General features: G+C 43.5%; 1 protein-coding gene across 2 annotated transcripts in view; it reads right to left on the bottom strand.

Moving 5' to 3' along the window:
* The window catches only part of Hs2st1 (heparan sulfate 2-O-sulfotransferase 1), a 130,763-nt gene that overhangs the window by 11,532 nt on the left and 91,546 nt on the right, over positions 1-27,685 (bottom strand). For both annotated transcript variants that reach the window (XM_034499940.2, XM_034499941.2), the window contains exons 2-4: positions 22,869-23,107; positions 12,184-12,269; positions 6,245-6,383 (exon numbers count right to left, since the gene is read on the bottom strand). In XM_034499940.2, the coding sequence (XP_034355831.1) occupies positions 6,245-6,383; positions 12,184-12,269; positions 22,869-23,107 (464 nt within the window). The remainder of the gene's footprint in view (positions 1-6,244; positions 6,384-12,183; positions 12,270-22,868; positions 23,108-27,685) is intronic.

The following is a 27,685-nucleotide window of genomic DNA, read 5'->3' on the forward strand; positions in this document are numbered from 1 at the left end:
AGGCAAAAGGAAAGTGATGTCCTAAGTCAGCAGGAAGCAATTTTTAGAGAGTGATGCCCCGATTCCTAAAAGACAGGATGATGGTTTTTGGTTGCTCAATGGGTTTGTTGTCATTAAAGGAGGATTGCTTACAAGTTGTTACTAGTCTTGATATGAAGGACACAAAATAGAGGGTAGACTCAGGGGTTTCTCTGTTTCTCTTTCCTCTATCCTGCTTTCTTATGCTAAAGGGAAAAGGGGGGGAGGATATAGGAATAATAGGAATAAAGGGTTGGTTATTGAATCTACTCTTAAGCTGTAGCGCTACTACAAGCCAAAAATCTTACACTGGTATAGATCTTTGTATACTGATACAAAATTAAGGTTATATTTGGTTACAACATACTATGCATAAACTCTTTTTAAGGTATTGTAATTCTATGTAATTCTTTAAAATGCAATGTTAAGTCCTAGTCCTTTTGAAAGCTGTTTAGGATATTAAGAAATGCAAGCTAATAATTAATTAATCAAACTTATGCTCATGTTATATACATATAATAAAAACTATTTATTTATTTATTTATTTATAGACACGTCTAGTTTTTAATTATAGAAATATATTTCCAAGGTTGAACGGACAGTAAATAGCCAGAAACAAGCAATGTTTGCCTATTAAGACATATAACAGACAGGCAGATGGTCTTCAAAAGCCCCAGAGATCTACAGAATTCGACATTTAAAGATGTTTTATTAATAAAAGGCCTTTTTTGACAACTAGATGTGTTAGCTCCTGGAAGCACCCCATTCTACTTCAAAGACGAGCACTGAAGAACCTCCAGATGGAGTTTGTTTCATAATGGCAAACAAGCCACTTGCTTCAACTGCAGACGGTTAGAGCAATTTTATAAGTAATAATTTTTCCTTTATCCCACTAGCTCCCAAATAAATAAGACAGAAACTACTAGATTTATTTAATAAAGCTTCCAAGAACAATAACTGAGCAGTGTTATTAATCTATTTTAATCATCTAAATTAATCTGGCTACCTCCTAGCCAAAGTATCCTTGAGATACTTGCATTTCAGTATTGATCTGGCTCTCTCAGCCCCAAATATGTTCTCATGGTGTCTCCCAGGCCCTCTCCATGTGGTGAATCATCTTTTCTCTCCTCCCATCCCCTCCCTGGAATCTGAGGTCAGTCCTGTTCAGTAATTGGTGATCAGCTTTAAATGAACAAGTCAGAGAATAAATGGGTAGCACTGTTTACACAACGCTGAGGCAGGAGGTTCTTAGAATAAACATTACAAGGCCATGTCTGGACTGCAAGCACTTTGGGGGGGGGGGGGGGCAGAGCATTCAGCATTTGAATAATACAAGGATAGTCTTTACACAGTGCACAGTAACAGTATGCTAAGAGCTGACAGTATGCTGTCCAAACCGGACAAACATGGCACAGGAAAGTTGACTGATGAACTTTGCTACAAAAGGTAAGCAGTCCTTCATATTTCCTGCTTCACAAAAAAGTCTGTCAGGCATTCTGGGCCGGAAAGCTGAAGATGATAGTCCAACGACACAGAGAAATTTGGGATATTTCTTTTCCTTCAGCTTCCTTTGTCATTCCTATAGCTTTGGGAACTGCTTGCTTGTACTTGCACACTCAGGTACTATTTATTCCTTCTTAGGTCTCTGATGGAGTTGAAGACTAGATGGTTATAGTTTTACCATTAAGTTTAAGTTGTTTAGGATTTAAGAAAATGTTTTTAAATCTAGGAAGATGTTTTAGGTTGATAATGCAAACTTTGATAGATTTTGAAAGTACAGAACTTTGAACTCAAAAAAGAAAGGTTGCCAAATGTATATGGACTAGACATCATAAATATAATCTTACCGGTTGGTTTTCATAATTGTTATTATTATATATGGTTTATTATTGTAAGAGTAAGAGACTTTGATTAGACTAAAGGGGGGAATGTGGAGAGAATCTCTTGTGTACTGTATGGAAGTATCACTCATCAAGTAGAAAGCTGCTGGCCTATTAGCTTAGGCAGGAAGTAGGAGGTAGGAATTCTAGCAGGAGAGAGGATTCTGGGATAGTGAGCTGTGGGAACAAACTCACTCCAACGATGGATGGTCACATGAACCTGAGGAAATGAACTAGCCATGTGACAGGGCCTATCTTAGAATAGAACAAATGGGTTGATTAAGTAACGAGCTAGTGGGGAACACTCCCAAGCTTATGGCCAGGCAATTACTCATAAATAATAAGTCTCAGTGTCGTTATTTCAGGAATTTGGGTGTAGTTGGAAAAGCCTGAGGTTACAGCAGCCTATGAGGACAATACTGAGTGTTAATAGAAATGATGAGAATTAGCAGGGCCCGATGCTGGGAAGCCACACAAAGTTGTTAAGAACAACCGAGAATCAATGGGACTCCAGCTTGGGTATGTGGTGATGTTTTCTTAAAAGAAGCCAGTTGTGTCACTTGAAAGGAAACAGCCAATAATGGCCATCAGTGCCTGGTCCTCACCTTGAGCTGTGCTGGTCTCTGGTAGCTTTGGTCATGCTTGGAGACATGCTGAGCTCTTATCTGAGATGTGGAAGATGCTGAGTAGAGGCCATACTCCTTAAAGCAGCCTCCAATCTACTGGACGCTGACCATCCCTGTCAGTAACAGATGTGCCACTAAGCGTTCTACACAGGCATCAGCAGCAGCAGCCTGTAGGTGCTGGCAAACGCAGGCCTGTGGAGGCAAGTACAAGCTTCCAAATGCAGTTTCTCACAGCTGTTGCTGATAATGTCTGTGGTGGGGCTAATGAATGTGAGTTTTTGATAATGTATAATCAAATGCATTAACCCCTGGAGCTCTCTGTAACACTGTGTGAACAATGAAGGATGTTTGAAAAATGTCTAAAAGACCAATTCTAAATACAACATCAAATGCATTAATAAATGTTAATGTGTAAAAGTTCACTGTGGCTTCATGTTCTACACGCTCACCTTCCATTTATCAAATTCACTGTAGCATTAAAAAGTAGCCTTAATTTTGGGGAAAGGCTATTAAAACTCTCTTTTCCCATTACATGCCTGCATAAAGTTGGATTTTCTTTCTTCATGCACTTAACCAAAAAAAGTACAAGTGAATGGCACCCTCTTCACTTCCGTAGAAAGGAGGATTCTTCACACCAGACGTTACATGTTACCAGGGGCTAGTGTCCTAAAATGAACTTTTAAGGAAGCCTTCTGGCTAGTGAGATGGCCTGGCAGGTAAAGGTGTTGGCCCCAAGACTGAGGAGCCAAGTCAGACCCCTGAAGCCCCTGTGGTGAGAGAACCAACTCCAACAAGTTGTCCTGTCATGGGCTCTGTGGCACACACACTCTTCTCAAATAAATGAATAAATAAATAAATAAATAAATAAAATGGGGAAAATAAAGCAAGCTAAAATTATCTATGGAAACTATGAATTTACTCATACCAGTAAATACTAACAGTTGACTACATAAACAAAAGTTCTCTGGGGTCCTTAATTTTCTTTAATATCTGTGTGTAGAGTATGCGTGTGCTTACACACACATGTGTTCTCCCCCACCACAACAGGCACATGCACACACATGTGCATGCTTGCCGAGGCCATAAGCAGACATCAGATCCCTTGGAGTTGACATTACACACAGTTGTGAGCTGTGAAGGATAAGTTCTGGGAACCAAGGTGGGGCCCTCCACAGGGCAGGAAGTGTTCTTAAGCACTGCGCCATCTCTCAGGTCCTGGGCCCTTTATTTTCATGTAACAAAGAGTTTTAACATTTAACTTAGAAAATGCTGTACTCTGGTTGTCATACTATGCTGGTACCCAGCACAACTCTGCAGTACTTTAATATGTACACACTGCACACATCTGGCTGCGTGGTAAGTCATCGGTAAACTAGGCTCTGTGATAAATTCTAGGGTTTCAAAGATGAATGAAATATATGCTTCACGAAGCTTACCACATTTGGGGGCTGTAATATATACACAGAATACAAATGCCATAAAATAAATGCTCTAAAGTGGAGATCCAATGGGAGTGAGGAGGAGCTTAGGAGCAGCCACAGCAGAGGTAACATCAAAGTTCAATCTTACATATAAACAACGGTTTCTACAGAGAAAAAGTATGAAGCAATAATAAGTTCCAAGGGCATCTGCATTTTTGAGTGGCTGAAATCTGAGCACATGGGGTAACTGAGCTACAGACAGGTGGGTACAACATCTTATTACATTGTGTCTCCTAAGCCTTAGGTAATTAAAAACATTTACATTTATTTATTTTGTGTGTGTGTGTGGGGGGGGGGGGTGATTAGCGTGGGTGTGGGTTCTTGAATCTTGTTGGGCAGTGTTGTTCCTGAATGTCTGCCATGGCTCAGTCAGCTGGAACTGCAGCTCAGCATGGCAGCAGCAGGAATCTGACTGAGTTGGTACTGTGCTCAACACCGCGGGCACTAGCAGGGGTGGGGTGGGGGGCTGCATGCTGCATGGTGTGGAGAGGTGGAGAGTTCTTACTCAGTCTGAGGTTCTGTGGGGTTGGGGGGCAGGGCTCTCGAGTGGGGATCTCAGGGCCAGGAGGCAGCCGGGGACCAACTGGTCTCAAGCTCTTGGGACCCCAGACGCTGCCAGGAGACTTGGAAGAGTTGAGACTGGAGACATGTGAGTGCACAACTGGCCCACGAGCAGGGGAGGGAGAGCTCTGGCCACGCCCCATGGGAAAGAGATTCTTTGGTTACTCGCTTGGCTTGGAACAGCTCAGCTAGCTTGCTTGATTGAAACATAGTCGTCGTCGTAGAGAAGCTTTCCAGGCAAGAGATTAAGCAGCTACAACTACAGCAGTGGCAGCGTTAAAGGCCTTCTCCGCGGTTCCCCAAAAGACAGGATGGAGTCCAGGGCTCCAAGAGCTTTATTGACATGGCAGATAATAGATGGTCTGGATGCACCCCCCCCCCCACCTTAAGTCAAGGTGGGCCTGACTTAAATAGGGGGGAGGAGGGGGAGGGTCTGGGAAAGAATACTTAATTAGCTACACCCTCTGGCCTTTAGGTATCTCATTAATATGGAAATCTCTCTAGGGCTGAGGCCTGTAGTCTTGCCCTCTACCATGTGCTCTTTGGGAGGGGCTGCAATGCCCTATGTGACTGAACGGCACAGGTTAATGGAGATCTTCGCCACGTGTCAGGAGCCTGGATTCTGGGAGCACAGCGGAACAGATGCCCATCTCTCACAGGCAATGGACACCTGTTGGGTCTCCAGGCTACTTCCAGCTAGCGCTTCTACCAAAACCCAAGCCATCCTATCACGGTCCCATATGTGTGTGTATGTATGTGTGTGTGTATGTGTGTGCACATGTGAACACGCACCACAGCAAGAGGTCGGTTCAGTCCTTCCACGGTGTAGGCACTAGAAAATGGACTGAGGTCGTGAAGCATCTTGAGTGGCTACCTCTCTGGCCCTGCCCTGCAGAGTGTTCCAGCAATGAATGCTATGAAGGAGCTCCACTTCCAAAGAGCAAACCCACCGCGGCTCTGAGAGCTGGACTCTGGCGACACTCAGGAAGAAATGATGCAGAAACCTGAAGTCTGAACCTATGATGCTTGCTGTACCCGTTACTCTCACTGCCTGAAACTGCTTCAGCAAAACAGTTTTCATAAACTCATGATTATATCAAAGTAAACGTGGACTGCCATCCTAAGACTAAGAACCACAACATACATGGAAACAGATTCACTGATAATGAAGTGCCCGCCTAGAAAACTGTCCGCAGGTGTCATGGACAGTGCTGATTATCAGCTTAATCACCATGTGGACAGAGTTTTGGTTTTGTTTGTTGTCCAGGGACGACGTATAACTGAACATGTGTAGCAGCACCTCATAGTGCTTGTGTCTGTGCGCGCGCATGCACGTATGTGCCCTGGCCTGAACAGGAGGGGAAGAAGCAAGTAGAGCCTAGCACTCATGGGTCCTGTCTCCTCACCTCTCCTACCCCTCCCACCACACGCCTCCTGCCCTGACGGACTGTTTCAAACTGTGAACTGAACAATCCCTCCACTCTTTAAACTGCTTTTGTCATGTACTTTGACATAGCACAGAGAACAGTAACTTATACAGCAGGACTGTAAGAAGACAAACATCCAGTCACAGAGTCATGTGTGCTACTCGTCACCATTGCTTCAGTACAGTCCTGAGCGCCTTCCTACATGTCAACATCAAACAAAGTACACTTAGGATCGACAGCGGGCATATTACCTTTTTGTCTCCTTGTTTCCGTCTCCTTAATCCTGGTCTGTAATCATCTCCAAACCTCAGAAAGTAATAGTAGGAAACTAGCCTCTCAATAGGGTCCCTGATGACATTAATATAAATCGGTTTCTTCTTCACACCGAATCTGAAACAGCAGAATTCCAGTGATGAGGTCAGCAGTTTCATTAGTTCAGGCATGCCCTGAAATTATATGCACAAGTCTAAAGTATTAGTGGTATATGGAGGTAATAAAATCAATTAACTAAATTAAAATTGAGTACGTTAAGACTGGGAAATATTTCATATTTAGGATGCAACAAAGCAAATAAAAATAATTCAAGAAACAAGAGAGCATGCCTACTGATGCCCTCAAGGAATAAGGAGGCAGTCTGTCCTGAGGGACTAGGCCTGTGGAGACCTGGGAGGTGTGTGGCCCTGGCAGGCCCTGTCCGGCCACACTACGCTTCAGTGATGTATTTATGCCTGTATTTACTGAGGGGTTTATGCAGGCACACAGCCTATGTTTAGAAGGCACAGGGAGGATCGAGACCAGATCCCAGGGAGCCCTGTGTGGCACTCAGACACTGACACATGTCCCACCCATCACTGGGGACACCATGAACAACTCCAACCCCACGCAGCTTTTAAAAACCCTGAGTGCCCTCCTATGGGGCCACATTTGCTGGGCCTGACTCGACTAGGCCTACCACAGAGGTCCTCCTACTATCTCATCTGTAGAAACTGACAGGTGCCTGGTGGTGGTGGCGCACGCCTTTAATCCCAGCACTTGGGAGGCAGAGGCAGGCGGATTTCTGAGTTCGAGGCCAGCCTGGTCTACAGAGTGAGTTCCAGGACAGCTAGGGCTACACAGAGAAACCCTGTCTCGAAAAAACCAAAAAAAAAAAAAAAAAGGAAACTGACAGGTGTCCCATGCCTGAAGCTGCTTTTACTACACCCAGGTTATGAGGGTAGCTGCCCAGCTTTCCCAAGAAAGCTGCATTCTGCATTCGGCTAGTACTACCCACAAGCCCTGCAGGAACATAACAGATGTTAGTTGAAATAGCAGCAGCAACACTGCATTTAGAATCCACCTAGAACCAAACAACAGCCTATGAGAACCACACCTTAGGACTCATGGCCAGGCAATAGCCTTTACCTGCAAAATGGGGAGGGAGATGGCCTGCCCAATGCACAAGAGCAGTGTAGCGAAGCTGAAAAAACCACTATCAAATCCCAAGGAAGACGAACCTGACCTCTGCAGTGCCCGACAGAAGACAGCAATGTGCTTGTGTCCAGGGCCTCCTCTGTCTACTCAGCTGGCAATTCCCAACTGTTTCCCTAAAACACCATGTGTTAGATCACCTGCTCTTCAGAAACCTGAAATAAACCTCACTGACAGCCGAAATCAAAGCTAAACGTCTGGGATTTGGAGTGTAGCTCGACTAGCTTGCCAGGGCCCTAGACTGCATTCCTACCACCACAAAATTAACAATGGCTCCAGCTCCGCCCCAACTCCTCAGTCACCTTACATTGGTTGCTCTTACATCGTAGACTCCACCTTATTCACTGTTTTCAATTCTACTCTAGGCAGAAGCTGTATGTCCACACAGCCAGGCCTGCCTTCCCACCACTCCCATAAGCCACTCTGCTCACTCCTATCTACAATGCTGTTCTTGGTTGGGTTTTTCTTCCAACAGCCTTGCCCCATTTGTGTGTGTGTGTGTGTGTGTGTGTGTGTGTACTTTAGATTGTACAGCTGCAGCAGTGTGTATGGGGAAGGGCAGTAAGAAAAGAAAGAGGAGACCTTACTTTTCTGGAGCTAACATTTTCCTGGCGGCAGACAGTGCGTATTCAGTATCAGTGATCTCTGATGGTTAAATACTGACAGCACGTCAGTGAAACGGGAGGGCACCAGGGCCAGGGACAGAGAACACAGTTCAGAGCCATCTTCCACCAAGCCATCCCTGATGTTATATACAAAAGGGACACATGTAGATATGTGGTGGGGAAAAATATTCTGGGAAGAGGGAACTTCCAAGCATGAAGATCTTGAAGCTTCTAGTGGCAGCTTTTGGAGAATGGAGAATGTGGCCGCAGCATGGGCAGAGTAAAAGGCGGCGAGGAGAGGCCAGGAGGCCTTGGGGAGTGCTCTAAGCATTCATTTTTGTGCATCATGTGTGAGATAACTGGAAGATTCCAGTAGAAAAGTACGATGATTCTTCTTTTCAGAGGTGAGTGGCTACTGTTTCAGAACGAAGAGGGTTGTGACACACTCTTGTGTCCCTGATGACCACTGTGTACAGTGCTATCAGCCTTCATCAGACACCTGCGGTACCTATGAGCTACTGTAAATGTCAACTCTGAGCGTGTCTTACTAATGCTCACCCCCAGCTGCACGGTGTCTTCTGAGCTTCAGAAACCAGCACCGATTAAAGAGGAAACAGGAGTGCTGCAGACGTATAGCAAGCACTACGACCTAGGAGTAGTAGAGGCTACAAGAAAGCCGTGGCTGTCTGTGCTTCTGTCTGGGACTTTATCACAAGTGTGAGCGGCTGGCCAAGCACACACGTGTTCGGTATTGATTAGCTGGGGTGGACAGACTGGGAACCAGCCACTCACACTGTTTTGTGAGAGAGCACGCAGCAGAGCGGCCCTGGCGATACACAGGAGCCACTTCAGCTTAAAGAGACTGCCATGTGAGAAGCTGCAAGGAGGAAGAAGACAGGATGTTCCTTAGACAGCTCTCCGGGAAACTCCTCTACTTCCCATGAGCTGTGAGCCAGACCTCACTCCAGAATGCTTGCACTCTTCCCTGTCTCCCTAGTCTTGGACACATGTACCGGGGGTAGCAAACATGACCCAGCCCATTACCAACCTCTCCCTAACCAATGTACAGCTGTCTGTGAACACTCTGGGTGGCATTTATTATGTATGAAGCAAGACTTTAATGAGGTAATCTGTGAACTCATTCTGAAAATAGTAATGAACTATTAACTTTTAACTGCAGAAGGGTTATATAGGCATACAGGGCTGAAGGCAGAAGGTTAGCACAGACAATGGGCACAGTAAAGATGGCATCTGGGCCACACAGCACAGCCATCTCGCCAGCCATTTAGTCTGCTTAAGTCTGGCTAGGAACAGTCATATGTCTTATTTTGTGATGTACATATGTACATATTTATATGAAACTCTTGGCCATAAATGGTTCATACTAGTGGCAGACGGCCTTTGCTTAGTTTCAAAAACTGAATGACCTGCTGGCATCTGTTGATCTAGGCGATGATGCTGTGATACCAAGGATGATTGATCTGTTAGGATGATTCCTATTCAGTAGATGCTCCTGATAGATGAACAACATACATTTATATAGGATGGCTATAAATGTTTTCAATTGTCAGTAAAGCATAATCTCTTCACTTTGGAAATTGAAGAATTAAACCTTCCCCCCCACCCTTGCCACCCCCCGAATTTATCATTTTTTCTATAATGGTAAGTAACTTAAGGAGCTCCAACAAGCAGAGGCTATCCCTGCCAAGAACACAGGAGCTTGTTTTTCCTTCTCTGTCCTTTCTTGAGACCTTATTTATTTTATGTGTAAGGTGTTTTGCCTGACTGAATGTCTGTGTACCATATCTGTGCATCAAATCTTGGAACTGAGTTACAAATGGCTGTGAGCCACAGTATGGATGCTGGGGGCAGAACCCACATCCTCTGAAGAGCAGCCAGTGCCCTTAACCACACACACAGTGCTCGTGTGTGTGTGTGTGTGTGTGTGTGTGTGTGTGTGTGTGTATGTGTGTGCGTGTGTGTTAGTAACAGGGACTGAGTAAACCCAGGGCCTCTATCTTAACTAGGTGACTATTCTACTACAGAGCCATAGCTTAAGAAACTTGTTTTTACAGTAAAAATCATTTACCTGTGTTGTGCACGTGCTGTGTGTGTGAACATAGGAGTACACGTGTTGCGGTATGTGGTGGTCCGAGAACAACCTTTCCTGTTGGCCAGTCCTTTCCCTCTCCTTTGAACAGGGTTTCACTGCTGTTGCCAGCAGGCTTACTGGCTGGTGAGCTTCCAGGGATCTTGCTGCCTCTGTCCCCCACATCTCCACATGAGCGCTGGGATCACATGTAAATGCCTGAGCTGCATGCCTGGTTTCTACATGGTTTCTAGAGAATCAAACCAGGATCCTCACGCAAGCAAATTTACCCATGGAGCGGTCTTCCTAGACCCTCATTTTAAAATGTGAGATGGCATCAGTTGTCTGGGCTGGCTTCAAACATGTAATCCTCCTGCACCAGTCTCCTTAGTAACTAAAATTACAGGTGTACGCCACCATTCTCAGTTCACTAATATGTTCTGAAGAATAAGGTACTTTACAATTGGTATACGATGTTTCTCTCTTCCTTCCTCAACCATGGAGTCTATGACTATCAAGTTAAGGAATGGTCACATCTATAATATTTCCTGAATATATACATTAGAACACATCAAACAATTTCCTCTAATTGATTCCATTTAGCTATTTATTTAAAATTGTTATTCTATTAAATTTTTTTATAATATATTACTTATTTCCAGTAACATGAGCCACTATGAAAATATTCAAACCCCGTGTTGCTGTCAGTGTTTAATAAGATTATTCTTTTAAAACGCTTTATCCGAGTCCAAGCACCTCAGTAAACACCAGAGCTTTGTTCTACATGCAAGACTGTGCCCAGAGCAAAAGCACTCAATATACAATTTTAATAATGAAAACCTACAATATTAGAAACCAGGCCATGGAGAGAGAGAGAAAAAAGCCCCAAATCATTTAGGTGAAAGGGTAACAAACACTCAGTGAAGGATAATGTAGCCCTCAGGGAACTTATGCATATGAATGAAGTTTATGAAACTGGTTCAGGGCCTCTGCAGAGAGAATTTTTAGTTTATTTTAAAGCCGCCTATGAAATGCATTCAATATTGCAACATGAATTATTTATAGAAAAGTGTACATTTAACTTGAAAGTTATGATGTTACTAAAAGATCTTAGGGATTGTGAGGGGAATCAGGATGGGACACTTTATGTGTGTAATCGTCGGGCAATTCTTAAATTAAATGATTTCCAGAGAAGCTAGTGTTCCCCACTGTCTGACCCCATGGTATACCGCTCTGTTCTTTCCCTTTTCCAACCTAAAAAGTGGAATTGAGTGAGACAGCGCTTCACTTACAGCTGACACAGCTGCACGGTAGCATGGGGCTGCGCATGCTTACACGGACAGTCATTTTCTGTTGTCTCTGAAGTTAACAGTATCACTAGCAGAGCATCTGGATGTGAGGTTTCAGTGTAATGGGGCCATGTGTTCCACGGACAACGTTCAGACGGATCGTACGTTCAACTATTCCTTTTAACCAATCTTCTGATTACTCCTTAAAGAAGCAAGGGCTCCCGAGGGGGCCACAGAATGCCTGAGCGCTGCTTGTACTCTGCAGTCTTTTGAACTTTTCTTTAAGGGAATTAAGACAAAATTACCGTGACTTACACAATCACATTCAAACATAAAAGAGAATTCTTAGTTTTTAAAAAGTCTCCCCTTATACTTCATATTTTCAAAGCAGATACACCGTGGCTCAAGGAAAAGCATATTAAGGTACCAAAACCTGAGGGGGAGTTCATTCTCTGTCAGTGACCTGGTGAACCACCATCTGACTGACTGCACACTGATGGAGTAAACAGCTGGCCTCCAGCACAGGTGAGAAACTGCCACAAAATCCTTAGCAGAACGTGAAGTGTAATTAGCTTGAGACATGTCATTTTATGAACACTAGAGGGCAGTAAAGCACTGGAAGGAATATTTAAATCACCACTCTAAAAGCAGCCTGCCAGTGTATTCCTAACGCTTCAAGGAGCTCATAAGCAGATGACACACCACACATTCTTCAATACATCATTCTGGATGCTACTTACTTTGCAAAATCCAAGTAAGAAATGTGTCCATGATAGAAGCCTGGTTTCATCTCATTCCAGGTGGTTATATTCTTTACAAAGCGCACCTAAAAAAGAAAGACATTCTCATTACCTCACTGCAACGTAAAGAAAGCGGAGTGTGTCAACAGCAAACCACCTCCCACTTGGGAACAGGACCCAGTGCCTGCATTTATGGAGCTGGAAGACAGGTTTGAAGTAAGAACAGTCAGTGCAGTCTCTAAGTGCTACTTTCCCACACTCGTGCAGTGCGGTGCCGTCAGTGTATTCACACAGGGTGGTAGGTGGATGAGGGTATACTTTACCTCCATGAGGGTAAATCATTGCCAACTTCACTACATTAGAATCAGTAAGAGGTAAGTGGCTGGCACAGCTGTAAGGGATTTCTGGATGGGCTTATCTGCAGTGGGACTACACTGGATACAGGCAGCATCTTCAGGCAGATGGCAGGAGGCCTGGGCAAAGGCAGTATTTGCCCCTCTGCCTCTGTACCTTGCTGGAGAGTTCATTCACCCTGTAGCTGTCTGCACTGCTGCAGCGACTGTAGCTGCTCCATTTGCACCTGGGTTCGTCGAGCTTCAAACCTGAACTGAAGGCGAGTTGCTCCCCAGGGACCCCCCAGACTTGCAGAGACAGGCTGGGGTTCCTGAGGCACTGAGCCTTGTGGGCTGAGCAGGTGCAGGGCTCTCTGTAGCTCCAGTGGGAAGGCAGCCATTGTTGGACTACCCAGACAGCACTGTACAAGACAGTCTAACCCTCGCTCTCTTTTATAAGGTTATGTATATGGATGTGTGTGCATGTGTCTGCATGCTTCTGTACACACATGTACAGAAGCCGTAGGGTATGGAGTTGGAGTTATGGGTGACATGACCTACCCACGGTAGATGCTGGGAACCGAACTCAGGTTATTTGAAGAACAAGTATTTTTAACCATGGATCACTAATCCACTCCAACCCACTCCACTTAACTATAATGCATACACATGATATAAATGTAAAGTGTGTGCCTTCATCCTTCCTACTCTGTTCCTCTAGCGGACCCTGCCGCCTTCAATAGGCTTTCTATTGCTGGGATAAAACACCATGACTGAGAGCAAACACAAGAGAAAAGGTTTATTTCACTGACAGCCCATCATCAAGAGAAGTCACTGCGAGAATGCACCAAGGCAGGCGCTGATGCAGAGGCATGAAGAACGCTGCTTCCTGGCTTGTTCCTCCTGACTTGCTCAGTTTATTTTCTTACACAGTCCTGGACCACCTGTCCAAGGTGGTGCGGCCCACACTGGGTGGGCCCGCAAACACAGTCATCTATCAAGAAGATGGCCCATGGACTTCCCTGCAGGCCAATTCTATGGAGGTGTTTTCATGATTAAGATTTCTTCCCAGATGAGCCAACCTAATGTCAAGTTGACATAAAAATAGCCAGCACACAGACAAAAATACACCCCCTATCAACAATACACACTGAAAAAGAAAGCAACATTCCAATCTAAGGAATTCATTCTGTGTGCGTATGAATGCATGTGTTTTACAAACAGGGATTCATACCCCTGGCTAGCCTCCTGCTCATCACATCTAGTGTGATGTCACATTCTTGGTCTTCCTGTTGCTGCCTCCCAAGGCCTGGGCTTTCAGAGTTCTACCATACCAGCTCCTTCTGCATATTACATGTTTTCTCTGACACAGCGTTCGAAAAGCAATCACTTTTAAAAGTCATTCTTTTTTTATTTATGACTCAACAAATCAAAATATGACTAACAAAATAATTAAAGATGATTATAAGATTTCCAAAAGTGGATATATAAGCTTGATCAGATAAAACATTTAAACTACGGAAATATCTAAAGTTTTCTTTTAATTTTAATGTGTGGGTTTGTGCAGCGTGTGACTGTAGGTGTCCACAAGGTTAGCTCTCTCTTGGAGCTGGGGTTAGACTGCTGTGAGCTGCCTGATGTGGGTGCCGGGAACTGAACTGAGGTCCTATCAAAGAGCAGTGTGCAGCTGCTGAGGCAACTCTCCAGCTCCCAAGTACTTCTTAATTTACTGGAGTTGGAAGTATACAAAAAACTAACATGAAAAAAATCCTGTAAGCGTACATTAATTATTTTTAAAGAACTGAGAATTTTAAAAAAGAAAACAAGTAGTTAAAAGAGTCTGTGTGCCAGCAGCTACACAATTTCTCAGAGGAAATCAAATCTGTACAATCAACAGCAGCTGGTCAGGACTTTCTTCTGGAGACTATAGATACACACACAGGGATGGCAAGGCCCACTATTCTACACTGCAGGGAAGGCGCACTGTGGCATCAGTCCCGGGGGTCAGAGCTTACACTTCCAATGATGTATCAGTCTTCCACCTACATTTAGATCTGAGTTACACGGACCTACTCTACAGCATGGACCTTGAGCTGCAGCCATTACAGCTGCTTCCTACAGAAGGCCTCTGTGGGTTAGGGACAGGACAGACACAGTCACGCATTCTAGTGTCTGCTGGGGGCAAAAAGCTCTGGACAGTTTAGGTTTAAGGGGACACATTATTTTTTTTTATTTTATTTACATTTAAGATGCCATCCCCTTTCCACATTTCCCCTCCCTAGAAAACCCCTGTCCCATGCCCCCCCTTTTCTTTTTGCTTTTATACGATTTTTTAAAAAATATTAATCAAAGGATTTATAAGTTTGGTAATGCTCAATCAGAATCGTAACCCAATACCCAACCTAGATATAAAAACGATCTTTGACTGGTGGAGACATGTGAACATCTGCCTCCATGCCAAGGGGACACATTATTAACCAATACACCGATGTAAATGATAGTAACACTATGAGCCAAATACATACAAGTGTGTGTGCGGTGCTTGTGGTCTTTCCTACTCATTCTACAGCTAAGCATCAGGCAGAATAAAAATATAGAGAATGCAGAACAAACTACATGATGACATGAAATGTATCTGTTGTTAATGATGTTGGTCCTATGAAAACCAACTACAGTATTTCTACCAATAAGTCAAGAGCTGCTGGAGAGATGGCTCAGTGCTTAAGAGCACCAGCTGCTGTCTCAGAGGAATCTGGTTGGGTTGTCAGCACCTATATGGTGGCTCACAACCACCTGTACTTCCAGTCCCAGGGGATCTGACACCCTCTTCTGGCCTCTGCGGTCACCAGCCATGCACATGGCATGTAGACATATATGCAGGCAGCAAATCCATATACACATGCGTTGGGCGAGACAAAGGGTGGCGATTCTCAAAGCTGGAGGCTTTCTCAGAAACTCAGCTTTGTTTTCTAAAGCTGAGATCTAGTGTGGATGGGGTGGTTTAGGAGGGAAATGAAAACGGTGCTGGACTAAATTCTAAGGAAATGCTTCGGCAGAAGGCAAATGTCAGAGAGGACAGAGCATACAGGTAGAGAGAGCATGTGATGAGAGAATCACAGAGTGGGAGTCAGATGCACACTGCAGGCATCCTCTTTTTCCCCAAACATTCCTGGAAGGTCCATATGGACCTGAAGCACCCTGAGGTTGATTGGCACATCCGACTTGTGTTCTTTAACATGAAGGGAAGCCCAGGAGGTTTTGGGTTAGATTGCTGTAGGCCTCTCAAACTTCAAAGTGCAAAACAAAGCAGTAAGAATTTCTGTTGAGACAGATTCCTACACAGTTAGAACCTGGAATTCTGCATTTCTAATACGCCTTCAGGAAGTGGTGGACCAAAATAAAGAGCATTGTTTCAGAAGGTGTAGGCTTAGGAGGCAGCTCCTAACCTGTTAATGTGGGGCTGCTATTGTGGTACTTACAACAAAGGTCTGAGGGCTGCAAAAACTCATGGGCCACGTTCTCCTTGTGCTGTTTCAGAAGACAACACTGAAATCCAGCAGGTCTTTCGATAATCATCTAAGTACTACAGTACAGAAAACAAAGAGGAGCAGTGGATCCTGGCTACTGCCACTTCTCGCTGTAACTCCCACCTCTCCAGAGATGCCTGAAGCACACTAGATGCAAGCATTTCTAAAACAGTCACAAATCAAAGCACTTCCAGCTGGACTGAGGAGGAGTTTCTCAGAGACAAAGAACAGAAGAAAAGGCAGAATAATAGGGAAATCCTGTAGCCTTTACTTTTATAAAGACACTGAAAACCATCAATCATCTGCCTATGCAACTAGCTAATTATGTGTGTGTGCATTTAGTGTGCATGTGTAGTCTAGGGAAGGATACTGGACCCACAGTCTTGCAGATGACAGGCAACTGTCCCATCAACTCAGCAACCCTATCCCCAGCCTCTCAACTTACCACAGTTCAACTTCAGCAGAAAGACAAACAAGGAGTTGAAAAAAAAAAAAAAAAAAAAAAAAGACCAGACATTATTTAAGGATGAAGAATGTAGCTTAGGGACAGATCTCTTTCTAGCATGTGCAAAGCCTTGGGTTTAGTTCCTGATAGTACAAAAATCAAATAAATGCCAGTGCAACTTGGGTATTGAAAATTTCAGATTTTTCTCACTACTACAGCAATTCCTCAGCAATCAAAATTTCACCACTGGACTGGGAGTATAAATCAGTGAAGAGTGGGTCTTAGTTTGGGTTTGATTGCTGTGAAGAGACACCATGACCAAAGCAAGTCCTATAAAGGCAAACATTTAATTAGGGTTAGTTTACAGTTTCAGAGATTTAGTCCATTATTATCATGGTGGGAGGCGCAACAGCATACCGGCAGACATGAGAGGAGCTGAGGCAGATGTGGAGGAGCTGAGAGTTCTACATCTTGAAGACAGGCAGCAGAAGGAGGAGACTGCGTGCTGTGCCACACTGAGCACAGTTTGAGCACAGGAGACCTCAAGGCCCGCCCCCAGTGACACACTTCCTCCAGCAAGACCACACCTACCCCAACAAGGTCACACTTCCTAATGGTGCCGCTCTCTATGGGCCAAGCATTCAAACATGTGAGTCTATGGGGGCCATACCTATTCAAACTACCACAGAGCACTTGCCTACCATGTGAGACACCGAGGTTTGACTCTTAGCATTCAAGTAAATAATTCTCTGCGTCTGCAATCTCAAAGCACTGTTGCTGTATTCTTGATTCCTTATGAACTTATTCATCCATCACAACTCCACTTTCAATCCTCTACGCTCACACTGCCACAGTGCCACAGACAGACACTTGAGCTCACTGGGGAGATTCGCTTGGTTCTGTTTTCTGTCATGTCCGGCTGCTAAGCACTGAGGAGTGAAACCAAGAGACCCAGTACAGGCATCTGTGTAGGACTCTAAGCTTTACCTAAATTTGACATTACAGTTGAGGCAATTTCAGGTGGATTATTACTACTTTTAAGTCCCCAGACTGTTAGTTACTGTTGAGCTCTTCCAGACACACAGGATCTCGTCCACACAGCGTGTGCTGGTCAGCTTCCTATCCCTTATCAGTCACTTTACAAGAGGGAAGCTTACTCTGCCTTCTAACTTTGGAGGTTTAGTTTATGATCAATCAGTCCTGTTGCTTTAGGCCTGAAGTGAAGCAGCACACCCCGAGGAGAGCCTGGAGAGAACAACAGCTGTAATAAAGAAAAGGGGAGAGTCTGAAGGAAAGGCCATCCAGAGACTGCCCCACCTAGGGACCCATCCCATATATAGTCACCAAACACCGACACTGTTGTGGATGCCAAAAAGTGCATGCTGACAGGAGCCTGATATAGCTGTCTCCTGAGAGGCTCTGCCAGAGCCTGACAAATACAGAGGCGGATGCTCGCAGCCAACCATTGTACTGAACACAGGGTCCCCAATGGAGAAGTTAGACAAAGAACTGAAGGAACTGAAGGGGTTTGCAACCCCATAGGAAGAACAACATTGTCAACCAACCAGACCCCTCAGATCTCCCAGGGTCTAAACCACTAACCAAGGAGCACACATGGAGCAGAGAATTGCCTTATCTGGCATCAATGGGGGGAGAGGCCCTTGGTCCTGTGAAGGCTAGATGCCCCAGTGTAGGGGAATGCAAAGGTAGGGAGGCAGGAGTGGGTGGATGGGTGGGAGCACACCATCAGAAAGGCAGGAGGAGGGGGAGGTTTCTGGGGGTGGGGAAACTGAGAAAGGGGATAACGTTTGAAATGTAAATAAATAAAATATCCAATAAAACTTTTAAAAAAATTAAAAAAAAAAGAAAAAGAAAAAGAGAAGAGAAGAGGCGAGGCTGTGGCCCAGCCGCTCTGTAGGACAGAGGAAGCCTGGGTAATCAGTGTCAGCAGGGCTAAGCAGGGCTTCACTCTCTCCTCTGGAAAGCACCCGGCACACGCAGGAGTGCCATGTATGTCCAGAACTTTCACACACCCTTCTTCAAAGCTGGTCTCCATGGAGATGCTGTAAGAAAGCCTTTACAGAATGATGGTTCTGAAGGCTTCCCTTTGGAATTATCCATTGAACCACTTTCCCTCTCAGCCACAGCTCATGCTTATCCTCTATCTCTTAACTGTCTCCCTGTCTCCACCCCACCTTCCCTCCTTCAGCCTCGGCTGCCAGTTGCTGCATCTGTCATTTTTGGCCTTCTCGCTCCTGCACTGCGTGCTTGTCTTCGGTTTGTTTCCTCCTGGTGTTCTACATCGGAGCTTCGGCCCATAGGAACCAGTGCACTTTACAGACTCTTCCTTATATGCCAGTTGAAGGGCAATAAAACCCAAGAGCATCCAATGATTTTTAGGAGGCTGAAAGCACTGGGCACTGGCAAAGACAGAAGAGAGAATTCAGTTTCGACACTCTGACTGAAGCATGCTCTCAAGGATGGTTCAGAAGGAGTAGTTAGATACAGTACATGAAAATAACACTTTTATGGCTAGCCTGGAGCAGATTCTAAACTACGGCCTCTGTCAGGTTTTATAACTCAAGCAGAGCCGGGCTAGCAAGTAATCACAGTGTACCTTTAGGGAAACCAGAAGCAGCGTAGAGGGTGGGACATGATTTATTTGCTTGTTGAATCAGACCTGAACCAACACTAAAGGAAAAAGCCAAGACAGTGCCAGTGCAAGAATGTTGGCCTACACTCTCAGTAAGTTCAACTCGACATTCTGATATCTGCAATCACAAAAGGACTCATTCCCAGTATCTGAAGGAGAAGGAGTACTCCTGAATGCCCCGGCCTACTTCCAATGTTGTAATTACTATCTATTGAGATGAAGACTATTATTAGTTTGAGTAATTACTATACACCAACTCCTACTGATAAATTCACTTTAAATAAACATTTCTTATATAGCCACAGGCATATTTTTTGAGTCTAAACCGGGGAGAAGATTTTTCTACAGTAAGGGGAAAAGAAGTGTGCAGACAGAAAGGTAAGGAGTTGACCTCCAGCACACGGAACTGGGACTGAGGTTCAGATCTGAGCTGCTTTGGGGGATGAGTCCTGAATCAGCCAAGAGGCAGAGCTAAACTCTTACCAACCAGAGTTTACTTTGCTTATAGCTGTAACCATGGTATTGGGGATAGCTAAGGACTACCACCAAAATCTACGGTGGCTCACTTGCTTACACATGCTTCGAGTAACAAACAATGTATCAAGTGTCTTCCATGCCTTTGTCACCATTCAAGGCACATGGCATGAGGCATACAGTGGGCAAACAAGATGTCTACCCTTAAGGGGCTTACACTACAATAGAAGAAAACAGGGAGAGGCCAAACTAATATGTAAGATAATTGTATAAACTGACTAGTACTAGGGGTGATGTGGTCCCAATACCTTGGAAGTGGTAATTAACATAACACAGGATGGCCAGACAAGGTCCAAGAGCCTGTCACTGAACATAAAACACCAAACAGATAACATGAAAACAACTGAAGGAGAAATGTACTCTATGAAAAGGTAAAAGCAGATGTCGTGAAGGGAGAAAGGCTTGGCAGGGTCCATGACTTAAGAGGTGTTTCATCTACCAGGTAAGAGCTTGATTCGACAGTCAAAGGCTACCACAGAATGGGCCTACTGGCTGGATAAGAAATGTGGATGCTGTAGCAAAGTAAGAACAGGAATTTACTGATAAATAAAACTTCTCAGGAAGATCTTAACCTGCATCTTTGTATATTGATACTGAATTGTTCTAAATCACTGCTCCATGAACATCAAGTGGAAGCTTTCTAAAAATTCACAAGAAGCTCCATTTTGGTCCTTCATAGTAAGAACCTGCATTTAACCAATATTCAGCTTACACATTATAGGTTCCAAATGTTTAGCTAACTTGTTGCTCTGAGAAGTATTTGCAGCACATAAGCAAACTATAAGCTCTACTAAAAATGAACATAAGTCAGCTTGAGATAAGTTAAACACACACACACACGATTTATATTACTATGTGGTCCTTTGGGCTAGATACTTGAAATGTTTAAACCAAGACTGGTCACATATAATCAACTTAAAAATATGAGAACAGCACAGATTTAAGAAAGACCACATACTTACTAGGAACGGTCACAAGATAGTCTCTGAAATAAAGTTGTTTTTAACTCCTTTTTTAAAAAAAACTTTTTTTTTTTCAAGCCAGGGTTTCTCTGTGTAGTCCTGGCTATCCTGGAACTCTGTAGACCAGGCTGGCCTAGAACTCAGAAATCTGCCTGCCTCTGCCTCTGCCTCCCAAGTGCTGGGATTAAAGGCATGTGCCACCACGCCTGGCTTCCATTTTATTTTTATGTGTGAATGTTTTGTCTGCATGTGTACCACATGTATGCCTGGTGCTCACAGATGCAAGAAGAGGGACTTGGGTCCCATGAAATTGGAGTTACAGATACTATGAGGTACCATGTGGGTGCTGGGAATCAAACATGGGTCCTCTGGAAGAGCAGGTAGTGCTCTTAACCACTGAGCCAACTCTCTGACCCTTGACAATTCTTTTTAATCATCTAAATTAAGGGCTACTTCAAAAACCTAACGAACAAAAGTCACTTCATTTTAACCACTTAATTTCCTGTGCTGTATATTCTCTTAGTCTCCTTCAAAACCCCTTCTTGCTCTGTCCCAGCTGCTTCCTTCCAGACGGGAGGCTGAGGCAGACACCCCTGCATACATAGAGGGCAGTAAATGCAGCCTGTAAACACCCTTTACACTACACAAGTAGAATCAGTATGGAACCAGCACCCTAAACTCTTACCTAGACTCTGTTAGTATACTGCAGGACGTGGTCTCTCTCTCTTTCTGCGTTCAGACACACTCACTGTTCTCAAATATCTGAGAATGGTACACATCCACACTTCATTCTTTAAATAAACCACACCATGTACTGTTGATGAACAAGGACAATCACAGACCACACGACATCTCTACTGTCTGCGCCCCTTAGTCTCCACAGTCTGACTTTTCAGTCTAGCGCCATGTCCTGCTTGGTTGTCATGACACTGGAACTTTAGAAAAGACAAGGAGAATTGTTTTGCAGGAAGTTTTATAATACGAATATGTGCTATCTTTGGGTTAGGTCACATAAAACATCTTAGTGAGATTATCATACACTGATGTTTTAACATTTCTTAATTTCTGTTTCTATGTCTTAGACTCCCAAGGAAATCATAAAAGGCTCCGTGAAAGGCATGTGCTGGCTTTTTACTCTATTGGTATTTCTCCCAAAGAAAGTGGCACGATCTTTGTATGTATTCCTTGTTCAGTAAGGTAAATGAGGCACTTGAAAGTCTCATTTGAAAGCTGACAACTTTGCAAGGACGGCTGACAGGCATTGCTGTCATCTCACTGGACGGCTCTGAATCAGACTAAAATGTTTAGAGCTTTGCTTCTGAACTTTAAGAAAAGTAACTAAGCCTGTAAGTAGTTTAGCATAGTAGTATCCGAGATGTGTCGTGCTGACTAGCTGCTGGAGTTGAGGCTGACCCACGAGGAGCCCAGTGAACCAGGGTGTCTGAGCACCCTGAGTTATTGTCCTGTAAATGGAGGCTCTGCACAACAGCACAGCTTACCAGAGCCAGACATCAACTTGGAGCTATTTGCTCACAGAAAAACAGTAAAACCATCCTAAATTCCTATCAGTCAGCTGAAAATTACATATTAGCACAACAAACATATGACATCAAGGTAAAAGTATAATATAGAAGATAGAGATACTTGAAAAATAACTTAAAAACTGTAGTAGTTTTCAGTTTGCATTCACAGGAAGCTGCTTGGGTTGAATTAAAAGCCCTGTAAACACATCATGCTAAGGACAGGGAGAGGGAACACGGCTTGCTTTTAGAAAATGGCTTCTGTACACGAGGTCAGTAAACTTTACACATCCTGTATCAGAGGACACCCGCGTAAGCCACTCCTGATTAGGAGCGGGGTTTGAACTACAGGTTGACATTTGGAGAATGCCATGTAAAGCTTGAGGCTACTTCCCCAGAGTGTTCTAGACAAGAAGGTCTTGGTGCTGCTCGCTGTACAAAGCAACCGCTTTAGGACAAAAAAGAGATTCCATACTGAGGAATATCACAACGCTGCCTAAAACTTCTAGCTATTTATCAATTCACTTTTTCCACTAATTTTTGATAATAGACAAGATGCAAGAAAATGTGTCGCATTAGAAAACATTAAATTTGAAAAAAAAACAAAACAAAACAGTGGGTTTGCACCCCCACCCCAAATACTTTATCCCTTGCAATACCAAATTTGAGGAGATATCAGAAAGTATTTGTATATCCCCTGCATGGTAGTTACCTGATCTTGCAATGACATTACTGGGTTATTTTTGGTAGTGTTGATGTGAAGAACGTGGTATCTATTCTTTGCACACAAGTCGTAGGCGATGTTGGTGAACGAGGTGCTCGCAGTCTTGGGCACTCTGTTATAAATGATGACAATGTCCTCCTCTTCATCCACAGGCACGTCCTGCCGAGGGCCGTCCAGTGTATGGCGCTGTTCAATTTCTCGGACTTCGTGTCTTGCAATTGCCCGTTCTGCAAGAAAAGGAAAGCTGAAAGTTCTTTACCTTTTTTAAAATTTTATTTTTATAAACTTTGCTACAAAAACCTCTTAAAAATAATAAAGAAAATCGCACACCAATATTATCCACCACACCCTAAGTCTACACCTATACAGACGTTCATTCGTCTATACACTTTGTATAGCCATTCTTAACTAAGTTCTTGATAGCGTAACAAAATTATGAACACCTAACTTCTGATTATCGTAAGGTGAGAGGAAAACATAAAAGAAAATGAAAACGAAGAACTGAAGAACGAGTCAGGCTGAGTTCACGATGAAAAGCTAGTTGATTTCAATAAGCTTCAGCCCAGAGCACTTTCCCTTCCCAGAACTGAGGGAGAATGGTTGTTAAAGGGTTGTTTTTAAAGTTTTTAAAGTATTCAGAACTTCTTTCTTGCAGAAAGATGCAAAATAAGAACAAAAGAACAACGAGCTCAAAGTATACTCGACAGTTCCAAAGTCACCATATCTCCTAACGGAGTTCCCACTGCCTCAAGTAATCCTTAAACACACAGCAGACTCCTGTGTTGTGTGACTGGACTGTGAAAGGTCCCCAGGAGGCTCTTGTGTTTGAACTGTGGCACAATCCTGAAAAGTTACGGAAGGTTGAGGAACAGTCTCTTATCTAGCTGCTAAGGTTTTCTGTCAAGGTGGAATGCATCTCCTTCACACAGTAAGTCAAAACAAACCCTTTTTTAAATGGCTTCTTGTCAGGTATTTGACCACAGCAACAGGAAAAGTTTTTTAAAATACAGAGATTTCACAAGTAAAATGTACTTAGAAAATAAATTATCTTATGGAAACCTTTTTTAAAAAATCTATTTAGAATTTACTTACTTCTTAGTTGATTAAAATTTGCCAACACTCAGGCATGGTGGTGCATGCCTTTAATTTTGCCTCAGACCTAGCCGTCATATATAAAGAAAGTATCCTTTCCACTGTTTTCTTCTGGATCTCACAGGCACCAGGACGCATGTGGCACAGACATACATGCAGGCATAATGCCCACACATGTAAGATAAACAATAAAAATGTAAACAAACCAAAAGAACCAAGTGGAGATTTGAGAGCTATCGTACGGTAACTGAAGTAAAAGCCTTGTGAACAGGCTCAGTAGCAGGATGGAGGACAGAGGCAGGAGCTAGAGCAGGGGACCAAGGGTGCTATGGGCACCTGGGCTGTGATCTGACACTGCTGCAGCAGTCTAAGGAATAAAGGAGAAAGAGCACAGCTAAAACGACTCAACAAACCACGGCTAAAACCAACATCTGGCAGCAGACAGACATTTAGAGTCAAGAAACCCCAGAAGATAAAGCTCAAAGTCATCCATCTAGCATAATTAGCCAAAAAATTTGAAAGCAACTTGAGAAGATGCAGTCGTATCCACAAAAGAACTGGAGAACTATCAACCACATGATTCCCACTGGGGACTACAAAGTGGGCATGCACAGTAACGGAACTGTGGCTAAAAACCCTGTGTCCGGAGAACACGGTTTTCAAGAGTAAAATGGATGATAATTTTTAGGGGTATTAAAGAAAAAAACATGTTTGAAATATCCACTGATAGAACTAACTTAAAAGGTTGGCTCTAAAAGTCCTCTAAACTGGGCATCAGTGAAGAGGCTCAGGCAGAGGCACCTGCTGCCAGGCCTAACGACCCTGGTCCAATGTCCAGGACACACACAAAAGAGAACTAACTTCTGTAAGTTGTCCTCTGAGACTTGCATGCCCCACTGTGTCTACACACAACAGTTGGTTCAATAAATTTTAAAAAAAAAATTGAAAAAGTTAAATTAAAAAAATAACAGAAACAACAATAAAAATGAAGACAGCAAAAATATTCAAAATACAATGGATTTTCCTTCAATTGATTTTTTTTGAGAATTTAACAGCTAAGCAAAAACTGTAATTACTGTAGAAGACTATTGACTATCTAACAAAATGTCAGTTCTGGACTAGAGAGATGACTTAGCAGTTAATACTTGCTGTTCCTATGGAGACTCTAGGTTCAAGTCCCAGCCCTTCCATGGCAGCTAAGAATTGTCTGTATCTCTAGATCCAGGCGATCCCAACACCTTTTATTGGCTCCTGTGAGCAGTGTATATACATGGTGAACAGACACACACACAGGTAAAATACCCTTATATATCAATATAATAAAATATTTTTTTAAAAAAAATAGTACTAGGCATGGAAAACCTCCCTTTGAGTTGTTGGTCAGGGGATTCCAAGAGACTTGTCTAACAATACAGGTTACTGTTATTGTCCTTGGTTGCCTCCCCAAACCGAAGGTAAGACCCCATTGCTGAAGACACCATACAATCTGGACACAGAACTTGAAGAAATGGAACTGAACTGACCTGGAAGCCACCAAGGACCAGGGTCGGCCTGGAGGGGGGTTCTGAGAGAAGGGTGTTTGAGAGTGGCAAAAGGACTTGAAGTCAAATCGTGGGTCCAATCTTGGGGTCCTATTTTCTGCTGGAGATATAGCTTTCCAGATTGCTCTCTCTCTGTTCTGCTTTCTCTGGAGATCTCCAGACAGCTTGCTCTCTATTTTCTGCTTGAGATACTTCTCCAAGCAGTTGTCTCTTGCTATTCTAAAAAATTCTCTGGACAGCTCATCTCCTGCAGATCATAAGCCCAGTATTTTATTTTATATATCCATCCAGTCGTTTACTCCAGGTTCCTTCTTGATTATCCTATGAATTAGCATCTTAAGACCCCCAGCCCCTTGATTCTTAGGAGACAGCCAAGCACATTATAAAAAAACATTGCAAAAGAACTCACAGATCTGTCTGCCTTTACAAAGCACAGAGGATGAACTAGCTTGGTGGTGGAACCCTTCCCTGAAATTACCTTTTCTGGGCCAGGATCTAAATTTCCTCTATCCCAGGCTGACCTTGAACTCAGGAATCTGTCTTTGCAAGAAAAACTTAGCTGTGTGTGATCTCCTGCAATAGCCACTCCCCAAATCTCCTTTCTTATCTTTCTGACAAGCTGGCTCACAGTGCAGCTGCTTTTGTCTTTTAGATCTGTGAAGCCCCCATAAAATTCATACTGCATCTTTATATTTTGCATAGTTGAGAAATTATGTGTTTTTGAACTCATGTTTTTTTAGAATTCTTTTCCACGGCCTTAAGGGCTGTCCTGAAGGTCCCAGTGTTTACCATTTTGCTTAGCCACACCGTTGCCTCCCAGAATCATGCTGTCTCTGATTATCCTGGAGTCATTAATGTTAACATGGAAGACACTCCTCAAAGGAGGAACATAACAATATGTACATTATTATACAAACTGGAGGTCCATACCTGTTGGCCTTGTCCCTGGAGCAGGAACCACTTCATTTTGTCTCTACCAAGGCCATGCCAGATATGCAGGAAGCCCCTTCTCTAAAGACTACCTCTTATACTATCTGAAGATTGTATGCAAGCAGCCATGGGGATAAAAGAAATCAATAAACCTCCCCACCTGTAAAGCCTATGGATCACAACAATAACCAACATGAGGTGTCTTCAAAGGCACAATAATGACACTTACACCTTATCTTAGAGGTAACCAATAGCCATCAAATTGGACTTAAGACAAACTTAGCAGGAGCAAGTCATGTCTGGTACCAAAAACCCAGCCAATCACACAGCTGACTAAAGTCATGGCCACAGAAAAGAACTCAGTACTGACTGACACCTTCCTAAACAAGTAAAATCCCTAATTGCATTCTAAACACTTATCCTGATAACCAAAGATATGTGTAGCTCTCACCTCTCATCACTACAGAAATCCACAGCTAGTCAAAATACTGAGAACAAATGACCAACGCCAACTTACAAATTTGTAACTATCCCTACATCCAACATAGATGCGTAGAAAATGTTTAAAGCCAGAGGACCAGGGCATCTGCTGTCAGATAGTGTTTTCCAGATATAACAGGGAAGCTACACCTTTGAAATCTCAGGGAAAAAAAAATCACTCAAGTCCTGCAGTCGGGCATGGGGACTCTCCGAAGGCCTCACTCCTAGATGCTATAGGCAACTATGGCTGAGGAGACAAGGAGAATCAGTTCCCTCCAGGAATGAGCCCTGGTTAGCTAATTCCAAGTTGACAGCCCTAACACACATATATGAGCAGCATTAAACGGACTCCACAGGTTCTGTGTATCAAAATAATAATTAAATAAGAGGTTATGAATTTAGGAGGAAGTAGAAGAACACAGGAGGAGTTGGAGGAGGAAAAGAAGAAGAAGAAGAGGTAATGTGATGTAAAAGCAGCACGCATGTATGAATTCTCAAAAAGTTAAATAAAAAAGTAAAAAAGGAGAGTAAAACTGAATAACAATCAACTTTCCTCTTGAGTTTCTGAAAGCATATTTAAACAACTAGAGCAAAGGTTATAATATAGAACTTGGTTCAAAATTCATGCATAGCGAATAGGTAACAGGATGTTACAGAGAATAAAAAAGGCCTAAATGGACCAGTGGCTCCCACACTTCCTGTGACTTTGTAAAATTGTATCAGTAAAGGGAAACATGATGTTTGCATAATGAAAGACATACT

Source organism: Arvicanthis niloticus, chromosome 4 (assembly GCF_011762505.2).
Source record: "Arvicanthis niloticus isolate mArvNil1 chromosome 4, mArvNil1.pat.X, whole genome shotgun sequence".
Taxonomy (NCBI): Eukaryota; Metazoa; Chordata; class Mammalia; order Rodentia; family Muridae; genus Arvicanthis; species Arvicanthis niloticus.